Genomic DNA, 12,581 nt, shown 5'->3' on the forward strand with positions numbered 1-12,581 from the left:
GTATGTGCTGTAATGTCCTGGTTTTTCATCAGCTTTTGTATTTTTCTGCTTTTTGTTTTTATCACAATCTTTTTTCACTTGAGTAAGTTACTCAAGTAGCAGCTCATATGCACCGGACCACCAGGGTAGCCCAGATGGTAAAGCGGGCTTTTTTATGACCCGAAAGGTTGCTGGTTCCTATCCTTGCTCCCACAAGTGCATGATGTGGCTGTGTCCTTGTGCAAGGCACTTCACCCCCCGGCCTGTGTATGAATGTGGTGCATGTGAGAGTGAGTGGCTGATGGGACTAATAGTAAGTTCCTTCTCCTGTATTTGAATCTGTATTCTCTATCTGAGACTTCTTCCACCGCGGACTAAAACAGTTATAAGCTACAGTGATAATAGGATGATGACAGAATGCCAAACGGCAACCCTTGAATCACAAGAACCCACTTTACGCCCTGGGCTATCGTCGTAGGAAAAGGCATGTGAGATATGACAAGTTACCGGAAGTGAAAAATAAAACGGCTAAATAAAAAATAAAAAGTCATCTAACAATTTGAGAAAAAACAGCACAAAAACAATGTTTGATGTGTTTCTTTTTTTAAATAAATTTCCAAATTATGTATTATTACATTATTAGCTGAATTTGTCCGAGCCAATAATGTAATAATTTTTGTGTTATCGGTTCCCACAGTCCTTTAGCTGTAAAAGTGGGCGGAGCTAAATAAGGTGAATATAAATCTTTTGCAAACAGCTTCATATGCTCCATTTGGTTTTATTTTGTATAAAACCTGCTAGTAAAGCTGCTAATACTAATACATACTCTCTACTCCTGTTTGTTTCCAAATAAAGAAAGCCCTCACAAGTAGGCGAACCATTTCAGTTCAGCTCAGTAAGCTACAGTGTTTTGTCTATTCTATCTCTTGTAACGCACAAAGAAATGAAACAATCTTTCTACCAAAAATAGTAGCATATTAGAGAGCAATATAACAAATATTTACAGTCCCGGAAGTGGAAGGGAAAGGGAGATGAGTGGATGAGTTTTTTTGTCACTTCCCACAGTCCTCCTTTTCTTTTAGTTCTGACCTGAACAGCTGGCCATATGTGCTTTCTAAGATTATGTTTGTGATTCTATATTAAAAGAGGACATGGTGTGCTCCTCCCACACAAAGGAGCTGAACTGAAGAGGCTGCCAGAAATGTGCGCTCCATAATCCATACATTTTTTATGTGGACCTTCATATATTTATAGGCGCAGTAAATTGCATAATCTTCCCTCCAGCCGACTGTTTAACCGGCAGCCAAAGTCGACCACTGAGGCTGAATCTGGTTGTGAAGATGGGGATGAAGCACCTCAAAATTTCAATTCATTTTTCTATCTGTACTATTACTATTTTCCGAGATTATACTTACAAATGGAGGAAATATGTTTTTATAGCCCCTCTTTTTGCTGATTTCACTCTATGAATATTTTACTGAAGGAACGTTTCTTGGAGCTCTTGTGTGAAGCCTTCACGCCCCTCCTTCCCTGGCCGTTGTGTCAGAACAGAAGCTTCCTGTTTACTGCCTTGGTGGATCCTCGATAGACTTTGAACATCAACACCGAGAGCAGAGCCTGACACAATCCTCCTGCAGAGTTGGCTGTGTGCTGCCTGTCACCAGATATTGCTCTGGAGAAGGAGTCATAGTCACATTCTTTTCAAGGACAGGTTTTTACGACAGTGGAAGCACTTGGAAATCTTCCACTGGGACTGAACGATATGAAGAATATTAAATTCAACTCTCTGCACTAGTCTGAATACCTGTTCAAGTTGTTCAAAAGTACTAAGAATATGCTAATTTCTTCTTGTCAATCTTTGGGAAAGCCTTAAAAGATCTCATAAATCACAAATCAAACTTAAAACCAAACTAGCTTTCTTTTTAAAGAAGGTGATAATTCACGTTAAAGGTGCATCATGGAACTTTTTAAGGGAAAAACAAAACTTCTATTTGTGCGTATTTGACGTTTTCTTCTTCTTCTTCTTCTTCTTCTTCTTCTTCTTCTACTTCTACTTCTACTTCTACTTCTACTTCTACTTCTTCTTCTACTTCTTCTACTTTTTCTTCTTCTACTTTTTCTTCTTCTTCTTCTTCTTCTACTTCTACTTCTACTTCTACTTCTACTTCTCCTTCTTCTTCTTCTACTTCTTCTTCTTCTCCTTCATCTACTTCTACTTCTTCTCCTTCTTCTTCTACTTCTTCTTCTTCTTCATCTTCTTCTTCATCTACTTCTTCTTCTTCTTCTTCTTCTACTTCTTCTACTTCTTCTTCTTCTTCTTCTTCTCCTTCTCCTTCTCCTTCTTCTACTTCTTCTTCTTCTTCTTCATCTACTTCTACTTCTTCTCCTTCTTCTTCTACTTCTTCTTCTACTTCTTCTCCTTCTTCTTCATCTACTTCTTCTTCTTCATCTACTTCTTCTTCTTCTTCTTCTACTTCTTCTTCTTCCTCTACTACTTTTTCTTCTTCTTCTTCTACTTTTTCTTCTTCTACTTTTTCTTCTTCTACTTTTTCTTCTTCTACTTTTTCTTCTACTTTTTCTTCTTCTCCTTCTTCTTCTTCTACTTCTCCTTCTTCTTCTTCTACTTCTCCTTCTTCTTCTCCTTCTTCTTCATCTACTTCTACTTCTTCTTCTTCTACTTCTACTTTTTCTTCTTCTACTTCTTCTCCTTCTTCTTCTTCTACTTCTTCTCCTTCTTCTATTTCATCTACTTCTACTTCTTCTTCTTCCTCTTCCTCTACTTCTACTTCTTCTTCTTCTACTTCCTCTTCTACTTCTTCTTCTCCTCCTCCTCCTTCTCCTCCTACTCCTCCACTTTCCATGACAGTGGCCTCTAGGATGCTCCAGGATCAATTCTGGTAGGTTTTCACTGCTGAAGGTCCCTCTCACCAGAAAACCTACAAAACAATTGATCCTGGAGTGTTGTTGAGGGCCCCGTGATCGTAAGTAAAGGTGCCATGCGGACCACCCTTACAGCCATTGGATCACAAAAAGGTCAATTGCGAACAAATACCAATTTTTTTTTTTTTTTTGCATAAAGAATTTCCATAATGCACCTTTAAGTTATTTTTGTAGTAAATTGAAACGTGTCTTTATCATAATCTTGCTCTTTGTGGATTGCAGTCCCTCCCTCTCCACTTCGCTTGCCCATTGCTGTCTTGCAAAATAGCAGAACATACCTGAGACGTAGAGTTACACATGGAGACCGTATTGTGTGACTCCGCTGGTTGTTTAGATGAATCAATACAAGTGCGCTCTCACGGCAACAAGGTCGGCCCGCAGTTCCAGTAGGATCGGAATCGCCGCAGTGGGTCGTCCCTGGCGTTGTTGGTGCTGTTTGGGGCGAATAGGAGGAGGTGTGGGACGATCTGCTGACGCGTAAGTGCCTTGGATCCAGAGTCATGGAGATGCCAGAGGTGGTGTGGGCAGCTGTGCTCTCCGTCGCACCGAAGGACAGTGTCAGCTTGAGTTCACCTTTTCTGCAGCGTCTGTCCAAGCGCATCACACGGGCTGAAACATGGACTCGGACGCTAGTGTTGCAATTCATATTTGATTATATTTGTCTTATTTATCGTGATATAAATTTTATGCCACGTCGCCCTGCCCTATATCTAATACAGTTCACCGTAAACTGATACATTTGCACATTCTTACACTGCACTTGATGATCGGATGCCAGTAAACTCAGACCTGGCAACTTTTCAATCTTCTCCGACCCCAGATTGGGCACGGCACGCTCCTCCAGCGGACTTCACCCAAACAGAGTAATCGGGGATGAGCTGGCGGCCGGGGCTGTCCTCCCGGTGACCCCGTGTCTGAGCGGCGAGAGACAGAGACACAGAGGCGTGCAGACAGAGCGTTTACGGGCGGGGTCAGGGCGACGGGACCACGGGCTGCAAAGGGGGTTCACTCAGAGGACAGGCGCGTTTGGACATGATGACCCACACATTCGGCATGATTCAGCAGGTTTTAGTGCTCTCGTCTCACTTCGTATGTTGTGTAAGCTGCGATTTTTTTAGGCCATGTAAAGTCATGTTGTACTGACTGATGTTAAACTGTCGTCTGTAGTGAAGTGGAAGCACGTCCTGCCTGCGATCGCTCAGGGCTTCCTTAAACACCACGTGTAATGAGCTTAAGTCACGCCAGCGGGGCTCGTCGTCGACTTAATTTCCAGTGAATCCGTTTTCCCTCGGCTTGTGGTCTTCGGTCACCCAGACACTTCGAAAGTGTGTGTGTCATGCTGGCATCGAGGAAACCGCGCATGTGGAAGCCAAAGCGGGGGTCATCTGGCGGACAGAGGCTACAGCTGAGTCCCTATGACTGACCCATCCATGTGTGTCAGGGTGGACTGGAGCATCCCCTCAGCAGGGCCTCGGAGTCAAGTCTCGGTCTGAGCAACTTTGTTAAATGTGGTTATTCACACTTTCCGCCGCATTGCACATTTTACTGACATTTTACACTTTGTAATAGAGTAAAGTTAAATTAAGAAAGATGCAGCTGAATTCATTAAATTCAGTTTATAACTCACCCATGGACCTGTTTCCACTGAGCCCCCGTTCTGCCTCACCCTCGACAACCCTGTCAGGCCATCACCATAACCAAATGGATTTCCACACGCACCCCAGGCTATGTGTGCTTCTGCGTCCCTACTGTCCCACAACAAAGACGTCTCCCGATCCGAGCCTGGTCTATTCTTGACTTTTTCAGTCTTGGAAAGCCCACGCGGCGGTGTTTTTATTTTGAGGAGCTGCGTGTTGCTGGGGCCTTGCTGTGAGTGAATTGATGTGTGGCCCTGCCTGCGGTTTGATGGCGTGCTTGTCCTTGTAATGCCCCCGCTGTGCCTGTGTGTGTGTGTGTCTGTGTGTGTGTGTGTGTGTGTGTGTGTGTGTGCGTGTGTGTATGTGTGTGTGTGTGTGTGTGTGGGGTGTCCTACTGTCGGCTCGCCTCACCATCAGCCTGTAGTCGCTGCTGGGACGGCGCTGGTTTGCCATGTCCCCTGCACTGCTTACCTCTGGACTGGTTTTCGGATCGCTCTCTACGTTCTGACATGGAATATTTTACAGCCATCGTTTCTATATAGGCCACTGTGTGGGGATGGATGGGGTTCAGTCACATGACCTTTTACTGCTATGGATGCCATTTTGAAGACATTTGACCAAAGATTATTATTGTATGTTTCAATAGAGAATGAGAGAATGGGTTTGGTACTCACTCCTTGGGCAAAACACTTCATTAACCTGTTGGACAGGGCGACAAATTGACAAAATATGGGATACAATTCTTTAGAAGCCATTTAAAAAAAACAGCATTTGTGTCACGTGTTTGGCTGTAGCAAAGCCCCTATGTCTCCTCCACCACGTCTCCTAGCCATAGATATAAGAATGTTTAGATGATCTAGTCTTGAGACTTGTGTGACATTGGTACGAACGCCACAGAGGAAAGGGATTACTGTTTAACCACTTTTATATGGCAGTTTTCTTTCAGACGTTGTTAGCGCCAAGCTAAGCAACGCTAGTCGGCTATGCTACAACTTGTCGGAGTTCATCCGAGAGGCAAAGCCCGAGCCTTTCCTTGCAAAGATGATCTATTTGCACAAAAGAGACACTTCTAAGCGTCTCCACAGTCATGTTTATGCGGCTGGTAGACCGGTGTCCAAACATTACACTGGTGTCTAAAATAGTTAACAGTATAGTCTTTTAAGAGATGTACTGATCAGTCTTTATTTATCTTTTTTCAGTCCTTTCTTCTGGTTGTGAACCCCAATCTGTGTTTCCTTTCTTTTAATATTATAAATGGAACACAAGAATGTCCCTCACCCATGATAAAGCCCATTATCCATCAACCGGACCCGGCTTGTCTTCATCACAGCACCATCGATTTGCTAGCATGTCATTACCGAAAACTCACAGCTTATTTTTTACTGTCTATAATATGTAATTCCCACTAGTGCCTGCAGAGGGCACACCAGACATCATGCAATCGATTCCATTGATGCTAGCCCCTTGCTCTGAGGAAACACGTCTTTATAGTGTCAAATAGCAAGTAATCATATTGGTTATTGCACGTTCCATATTTCTGTGCAAACACTGTCCTAAATTTCCTCATGGACAGAGCTGAGGAGAGGAGTGCATGGCAGGCAGGCAGGCAGGCAGGCAGGCGAGGGGACCCGGGATGTGAGGCACCCAGACAGACAGGGAGACGTCAGCCAGTGCACCAGACTGCTGCCTCAGACTGGACTGTGCGTCTGGGATGAGGGTGTGTGTGTGAGTGTGTGTGTGTGAGGTTGTGTGTGAGTGAGTGTGAGTGTGTGTGTGTGTGAGGGAGAGAGAGAGGGCGAGAGAGAGACGGGGTTCACTGAGAGCACAGTCAACAGGGACACCGCACTCTGCTGATGGTGACCTGGCTGTGGAAGGTAGGGCTCAACCAAACACACTTCATCCATTTGATTTTCCTGACTTGTTTAGTGTTTGAATATTTAAGCTCCGTTTGTTGTTGTTTTTTGTCCTTTTTTATCATCTAACCCACTGTTCCTTGGATTTTTCTGATGACCAGTAAATCTAAGTTGTGATAAAAGACTGCTTCACTGTTTTGTTGCAGTGTTTTGGAATCATTTGGAATGTGTGTTGAGTGCATTGGATTTTCTGTTATCACTGTTTCATCCCTGGTAGTGGAGACTAAGGCAGAGTTTTTGGAAGTTGAGATTGGATTTATGTTATATTGTCAATGTTCTCAGAGTCCAAGAGTATTAAGAAGGGCGTATATCATGCAAAATCAAACTTAACCATATTATTATATTGGATTAGTATTTCTCTGCATTCACGCAGTTCTGAGTAATCCTGTTTACGTTGATTGTTTCTTCTTCTGCAACTGCAGCGCTCCCATCTGTATTTCTCAACACAAAATTGTCTTCAACAGCTTCAGAGCGCATAATAATCATAATAATCATAATAAGCTGCTCTGGGCTCAAGTGTGTTCGTCATGGCGCTATATGGATGTACCAGTGGGCCATTAGATGAAAGTGAGTTCCCGATCACAGTTTTCTAGCGTGTCATTCCTACTGCTGCCTGCAGAGGGTGCTCCTGAACAATAGGAAATCCTAACCACATCTCACTCCTTTGCGTCTTTTCTTTACATAGACTTTATTACAAAGTTTAAAATGTAAACGTCACTGTTTAGGTTCCCAAAAGAGTCAGTTATAGGGAATATGTCAACTTCATTAGGGCGAAGCCTGAGATATGAACCTAATATCTAATAAGATCTTATGGAATTATGGAATTTTAAGAGACATTCATCTAGATATTTGCAGCGTGTGCAATTTGCAGCCATTCCTGTGTGACTTCTCTTTCAGCCCTATTGGAACAAAGAATCTTGCTTGAGGACAATTGACTGTGATCGCTCCGACAGCTTCACAGCCCACACAGTCATTTTCCAGTCATTTCCGGTTCCGGTCCAGTAACACAATTTACAATTTTGGTGTCATTGTAATGCTAACTGGACACATGTATTTCTGACAACAATAATATAAGAAAGCTAAGCTTGCAGCATTTTTACGAGCCAGGGGAGCATGTTTGTCTGTGGCTTTCACTTGTTGCAGTGTGAGCAGGATAAACAGAGTTTGAAGGATGAATCACACGAAAAGCACTTAAATAATTAGAAAGATGCACGAATAAACAGGAAGGGTTAGCGTGCTAGCAGCATGGCTAAAGTTAGCATTTGATCTGTTGTACAAAATCAACATACTTTAGGAAGGTTTTGTGCTGTCATTTGTCCATGATACAAAGGGGCAAAACTGTTATAAACATCCCAGGACTTTTACTGTCGCATAGACTCTCTCTGTCTGTGCTTTTGAGACGAGGCACGTCTCAGGAGTGCGAGGGCAAGGCAGGAAAGGGAGGGGAGAGAAATGGCAAGCTGCAGTGCACTGATGTGTCAAGCAACCCAAATAAACTTTCTTTCTGCAGAGAGATTCATTAGATTTTATCTGATAATACTTTGGGATAAAGGGAGGCGAACTAATGAATGAGACTGGACCCACGGGTCACATGCTGAACCGGAAGTCACTGTGCGGGTTGGGTCGATATGGTTTGCTCGATGTTAACCTCATGCACAGAGTCAATTCTCCTCTGAACCGCATTTGTTTCGAAGAGTTGCTGTATTGTCTGACTTGTGTGTTGCAGGTCTGAAACAGGCAGCGTCACACCCAGAACCGCAGGGGGAGGTCCGGCCGTGTCCTCTCGACCAGCAGCAGGCCTTCAGCGCAGACTTGTTGGCAGGTAAACTCCAGCAACACAAGCAAACAAGTGGCAAACTCAAAGTTAGGGTGCACGAGGCTCCATTAGAAGAGCAACCAAGGGACAAACTCAAAAATAAGGTGTTGTCTCTGTTACCCAATAACCACATTGTTTTATACACATGCAGGGAAGAGCAGTTTTAGGTTTGTCACACAAAAGCAAACTACAGAGAGACTGTAATCGCTTTAACTATGTGAAGAGATGACAAAGTCAAAGCAGTTGTTTTACCAGCTTTATTTGTGTCATAAAGAACAGCGGGGTTGGTCATTTTGGTGTGTAAATGTGTTGGTTATATGTGTTGCGTCCCTCTACTGATATAGTTTTTTCTTCTCCGACTGTGTTAGATATAGTGCAAAGTCCACATCTTCAACTACCATATGAACATTTCAAAGCATCAATACACAAGTGGACTGTTAATGGCTTTGTCTATTTCTATCCCTGCTCCTTGTTTGAATTATGAATGCCCCTTCACTACAACCATCTCCCACGCCATCTTCCCTCCCCCTTTTTTCTCCTACTCCTGACTTCTCCATGCATTTTGACCCCTCTCAGCCTCCATGGCAGGTCACTCAGGCCCCCCGGGGCGCCACTCCGGCTCTGCCCACAAGATGGACATGGGCTTGGCTGGAGCTTTCTCAGGTATAGCTTTTCATTACTGATCCACAGAAGGTCCACTGAGATTCGGACTCTGTTTTACGCCAACACCGGCCATTTGGGTTATTTGCATTAATGTAAATGATTCCATAATAATGACATTACCTTTAGGTTTTATTCAGCAAAAATCACATTTTGTCACAATGAGCCCTGGTGAGACGGAGTGGAGTTTTTATTGTGCAGGCTGAGTGATTTCATCTCTCTGTTGAGCTAATGAGGTCTGTCATCTCTGGGTCACCAGTCAACACTGCAGGCTCCTACACTAGACGGACCTATGGCTCAGCCGCAACACATACCTAACCCGGAACCTGGTAACCCGGAATCAGAGTGTGCTTCTTTGCATGATTAGGTATGTTTAATATAATGCAGCTCTTTGCAGAAGAAATGACCAAAAATCGAAACGTAGTCCCTGTTTCCCATCTCCACACACATGAATGAGAGTTCGCATCTCTCTCCTTTTTGAAGCAGCGTTTTAAATGTGCCCATGCAGCAGCTTCACTCAAAGCCAGACGCAGGTTAAACAACAGCCAGGCAGATCGTGGCACTGGGCACAGCTTCTGTGCTTCTCATGTTTCTGATCACTCTTAATTTGATGAAATTTTGCCTTATTCACAGATAAAGATCTAATTTAGGAATGAAAAAAGACGAGCACTAACAAAGCATATAGTGCACAGCGCCACATCGCAACGCGGAAATACGCAAAGTCATTGACTTTTCTCACAGGTGTTGTAATTGTAACAAAATGCATAAAATTCATAAATAGCATCTCAGACGGGCTCCAGATGCCCCTGGATCTCACGAATGGTTGGTGCCTTTGTAACTCTTCACAGGATCAATGTTGATTATTTCAGCTCTTGGTCTCTGACTAGTTGGCCACCCTTTGAGCTACACAAAACTACAAGTATAATTACAATTATACTTACTTTAGAAGCTAAGAGAGCTGTTTTATTAAAGTCTGTTCTCTGAGAGACAGGAAGCCAGTGTAGAGACCTGAGCACCACAATGTGGTCCTATCTCCTGGTTTTAGTCTGGACTGGAGCAGCAATGTTCTGGATGCAGCGGTTTAAGGGACTATACAGAGTTTAAACATTTTAAAACAAAGTATTTTCCTCCTCCTACATGTTCCAGCCATGTCCTAATGTGTAGACTGAGCCCAGACCTGTTCACTACAACTGCCTCTAAAATCCTCACTGTCAGTCAAAAGTTGTTACTTCGGGTCCAAAGTGCCTTCATGCACAAGCTTAATATAGAAGCTGCAGTCGCATACGACCAGGAGTGGCAGTCGTGAGTTTAAAATGGCCAACTTGCATCTAGTCTCTTTAAGTTTGAGTTAGTTGGATTATGACAGGTTTTTTCAATGGTAAAAAGCTGCTGATTGGTTTAATTTGGCTGTTTACGTTCAGGTCTAAGTCCATTATTGCCCCTTGATTTCTAACCTGATCTTTAGATTTGAGAGAGAGAGAATAAGGTGACGTGCTTCTCTACTATATGATGTTTAGTTGCAAAACAAATGTGGAACCATGGAACACTAATGAGTTTGCAAAAATCTTTGTGTAGTTGTTCAGAGCAGGGCAAAGCCGAAGTCACTGCTAATTTAAATCCTTGCACAGTGTAGTTATCGCCCCACCAGGCTCTAACTGCATAAAAATGTACTTATTTACAAGTCAATATTTTGGCAAACTACTTTTGAGAGATGAGCTCAGGATTCTGACATATTTCTGTCATATTACAACAATAAAATCTTTTGACCTCCCTCTAGGATTTTTGCATAAACCGATTTGCGATGAAGGCGACTTATAACAGACTGATAGACTAATAGGGCCAAAAGTTCATTCCATGTCCTTCATGTCTCCTCTTCCTCAGATTTCTCCCAGCCCATTGAAGTCAGCACAGCCCCTCTGTCGGCAGAGAAGCCCCCCAGTATAGCGGCGTCCCAGCTGGCCAACCCCCAGTCTGCCTCCGATGCACCCGGAGAACACAGCCCCATGCTGCCAGAGCCCCAGCCCCCCCGCAGCCCCCTGGATCTACCCCCAGGTAACACACAGGCTGAGTCATGGGAGTTTTTATTGTTTTTGCTTTGTTACCCCTGTAAATATTGGTAGCATCGGCTATAATTCTGCCAATGTTTTTGTGTAAATATGAACAGAATGTTGAATGAAATCTATAAAAAATCTATAAACTATAAACATGGCTGTACATATTTTTGAGTTAATGAGGGAAACTGGAGCACATAAGAACTGTTTTTGAGCAACCACATTTACCAATTGAAATGAGACCAAATGAAATGGAAAGACTAGAGCCCTGTTGCATCACCCCAGATGCTGTCCACGCTCTGTGAAATAATGGGATGAACTGCCCTGTAGTTGAACAGAGCTGGTGTCGTTCCGTGTCTGTCTATAGTAGCCTCTCACAGTGCAAGGTGAGTGCACATCTGATGCTGACATGTATAGGGCACTCGTCGCCAAGACAAGTGTATATTTATCCCGCAGTTAGAAGCTGTTTCGCTTATGTCCACACTCCACTCTGACCTTTCCTCAGCCGAGTGCACGAGAGGCCCGCCCTTTCTGAGAACGTGGTCAGACAATAAAGTCAGGCTAGCTACGTTTGTGCAGCAGTGAACAGCGAGGAACGATGACAAACTTCCCCTGATACCGTTCTTGTATTCGAGGTTCTAGGTTCTCCTTATGTCTGGGTTGTCTGCTCTGGTTCCCCATTTTAGGGACTTTTTCTGTGAACTCACCATGAGGCCTGGAATGGGAATTCCAATCCTATTAAAGGGGGGGTATTATGCAAAATCGACTTTTTCAAGCTTTACATCATGTTATTATGTCATTCCCTCATTAAAAACATGCCTGAAGTGTTGCCTTGGCACATTCACGTATTTTTGAGTAATCTGTATAAACTCTGATGGCGGCCATTTTAGGGATAGGTTTGCCCAAGTCCTCCTAGGAACGCCCCCACCTCCTGGAGACGTCTCCGAGCTTTCGTCACCAGCCGAGTAACCAAACACTGTTCCTCAGCAGAACCCCCTGATGCCACAGACAGCGTGTGGAGGGGGCGTGTCGGAAGGGCTCAGAGGTTCTTAAAGAGACAGAGGCCTATTTCAAGACATTCACTACAGCCATTTTGAAAGAGCAATTTTATACAAGGCAGTTATTCTAATTTACTGCAGTTACAGACCAACAGAAGGTTTGGTCATCATTGTAGTGTGATATAGACTGGTGCTATGTGATTGAAAAAAGCATAATACCCCCTCTTTAAGTAAAGTTAAGTCATATAATAAATAAATCCAAGACATGATGTACCATAGGCTAATTCTCCAGCTGGAGTCCTGGCGCTGCACTGCGTCCTCTCTGGTCGCTCCATCGGAACTGAAGGTTAAATCAAATACAGCAGACAAATTCCCCTTTGGTGACAATAAAACATCCAAAACATGCATAGTATTTCTAATGATTTCATCTGAACATTTCCTATTGATTGATGCCCCCCCAGCGTCATTAGCCTATCTTCGACCTTTGTTCGACGTCTTTTTCTTCACAATTACAGGTCTTACAGTACAGAGCCGGATTTTGTCTTGGCGTTATGTTAATGTGAAGGATGGTTCTCCAGAGAGCCAGT

At 43.5% G+C, this 12,581-nt stretch overlaps 1 protein-coding gene across 1 annotated transcript in view; it reads left to right on the forward strand.

The window, feature by feature from the left end:
- LOC306977603 (uncharacterized protein) overlaps positions 1-12,581 on the forward strand; it is an 86,478-nt gene that overhangs the window by 34,138 nt on the left and 39,759 nt on the right. The window contains 2 exon segments of the mRNA XM_079575998.1: positions 8,196-8,291; positions 10,827-10,997. Coding sequence (XP_079432124.1) covers positions 8,196-8,291; positions 10,827-10,997 — 267 coding nt within the window.

The sequence above is a fragment of the Gobius niger genome (genome assembly GCF_951799975.1).
Source record: "Gobius niger genome assembly, chromosome: 18".
NCBI classification, from domain to species: Eukaryota; Metazoa; Chordata; class Actinopteri; order Gobiiformes; family Gobiidae; genus Gobius; species Gobius niger.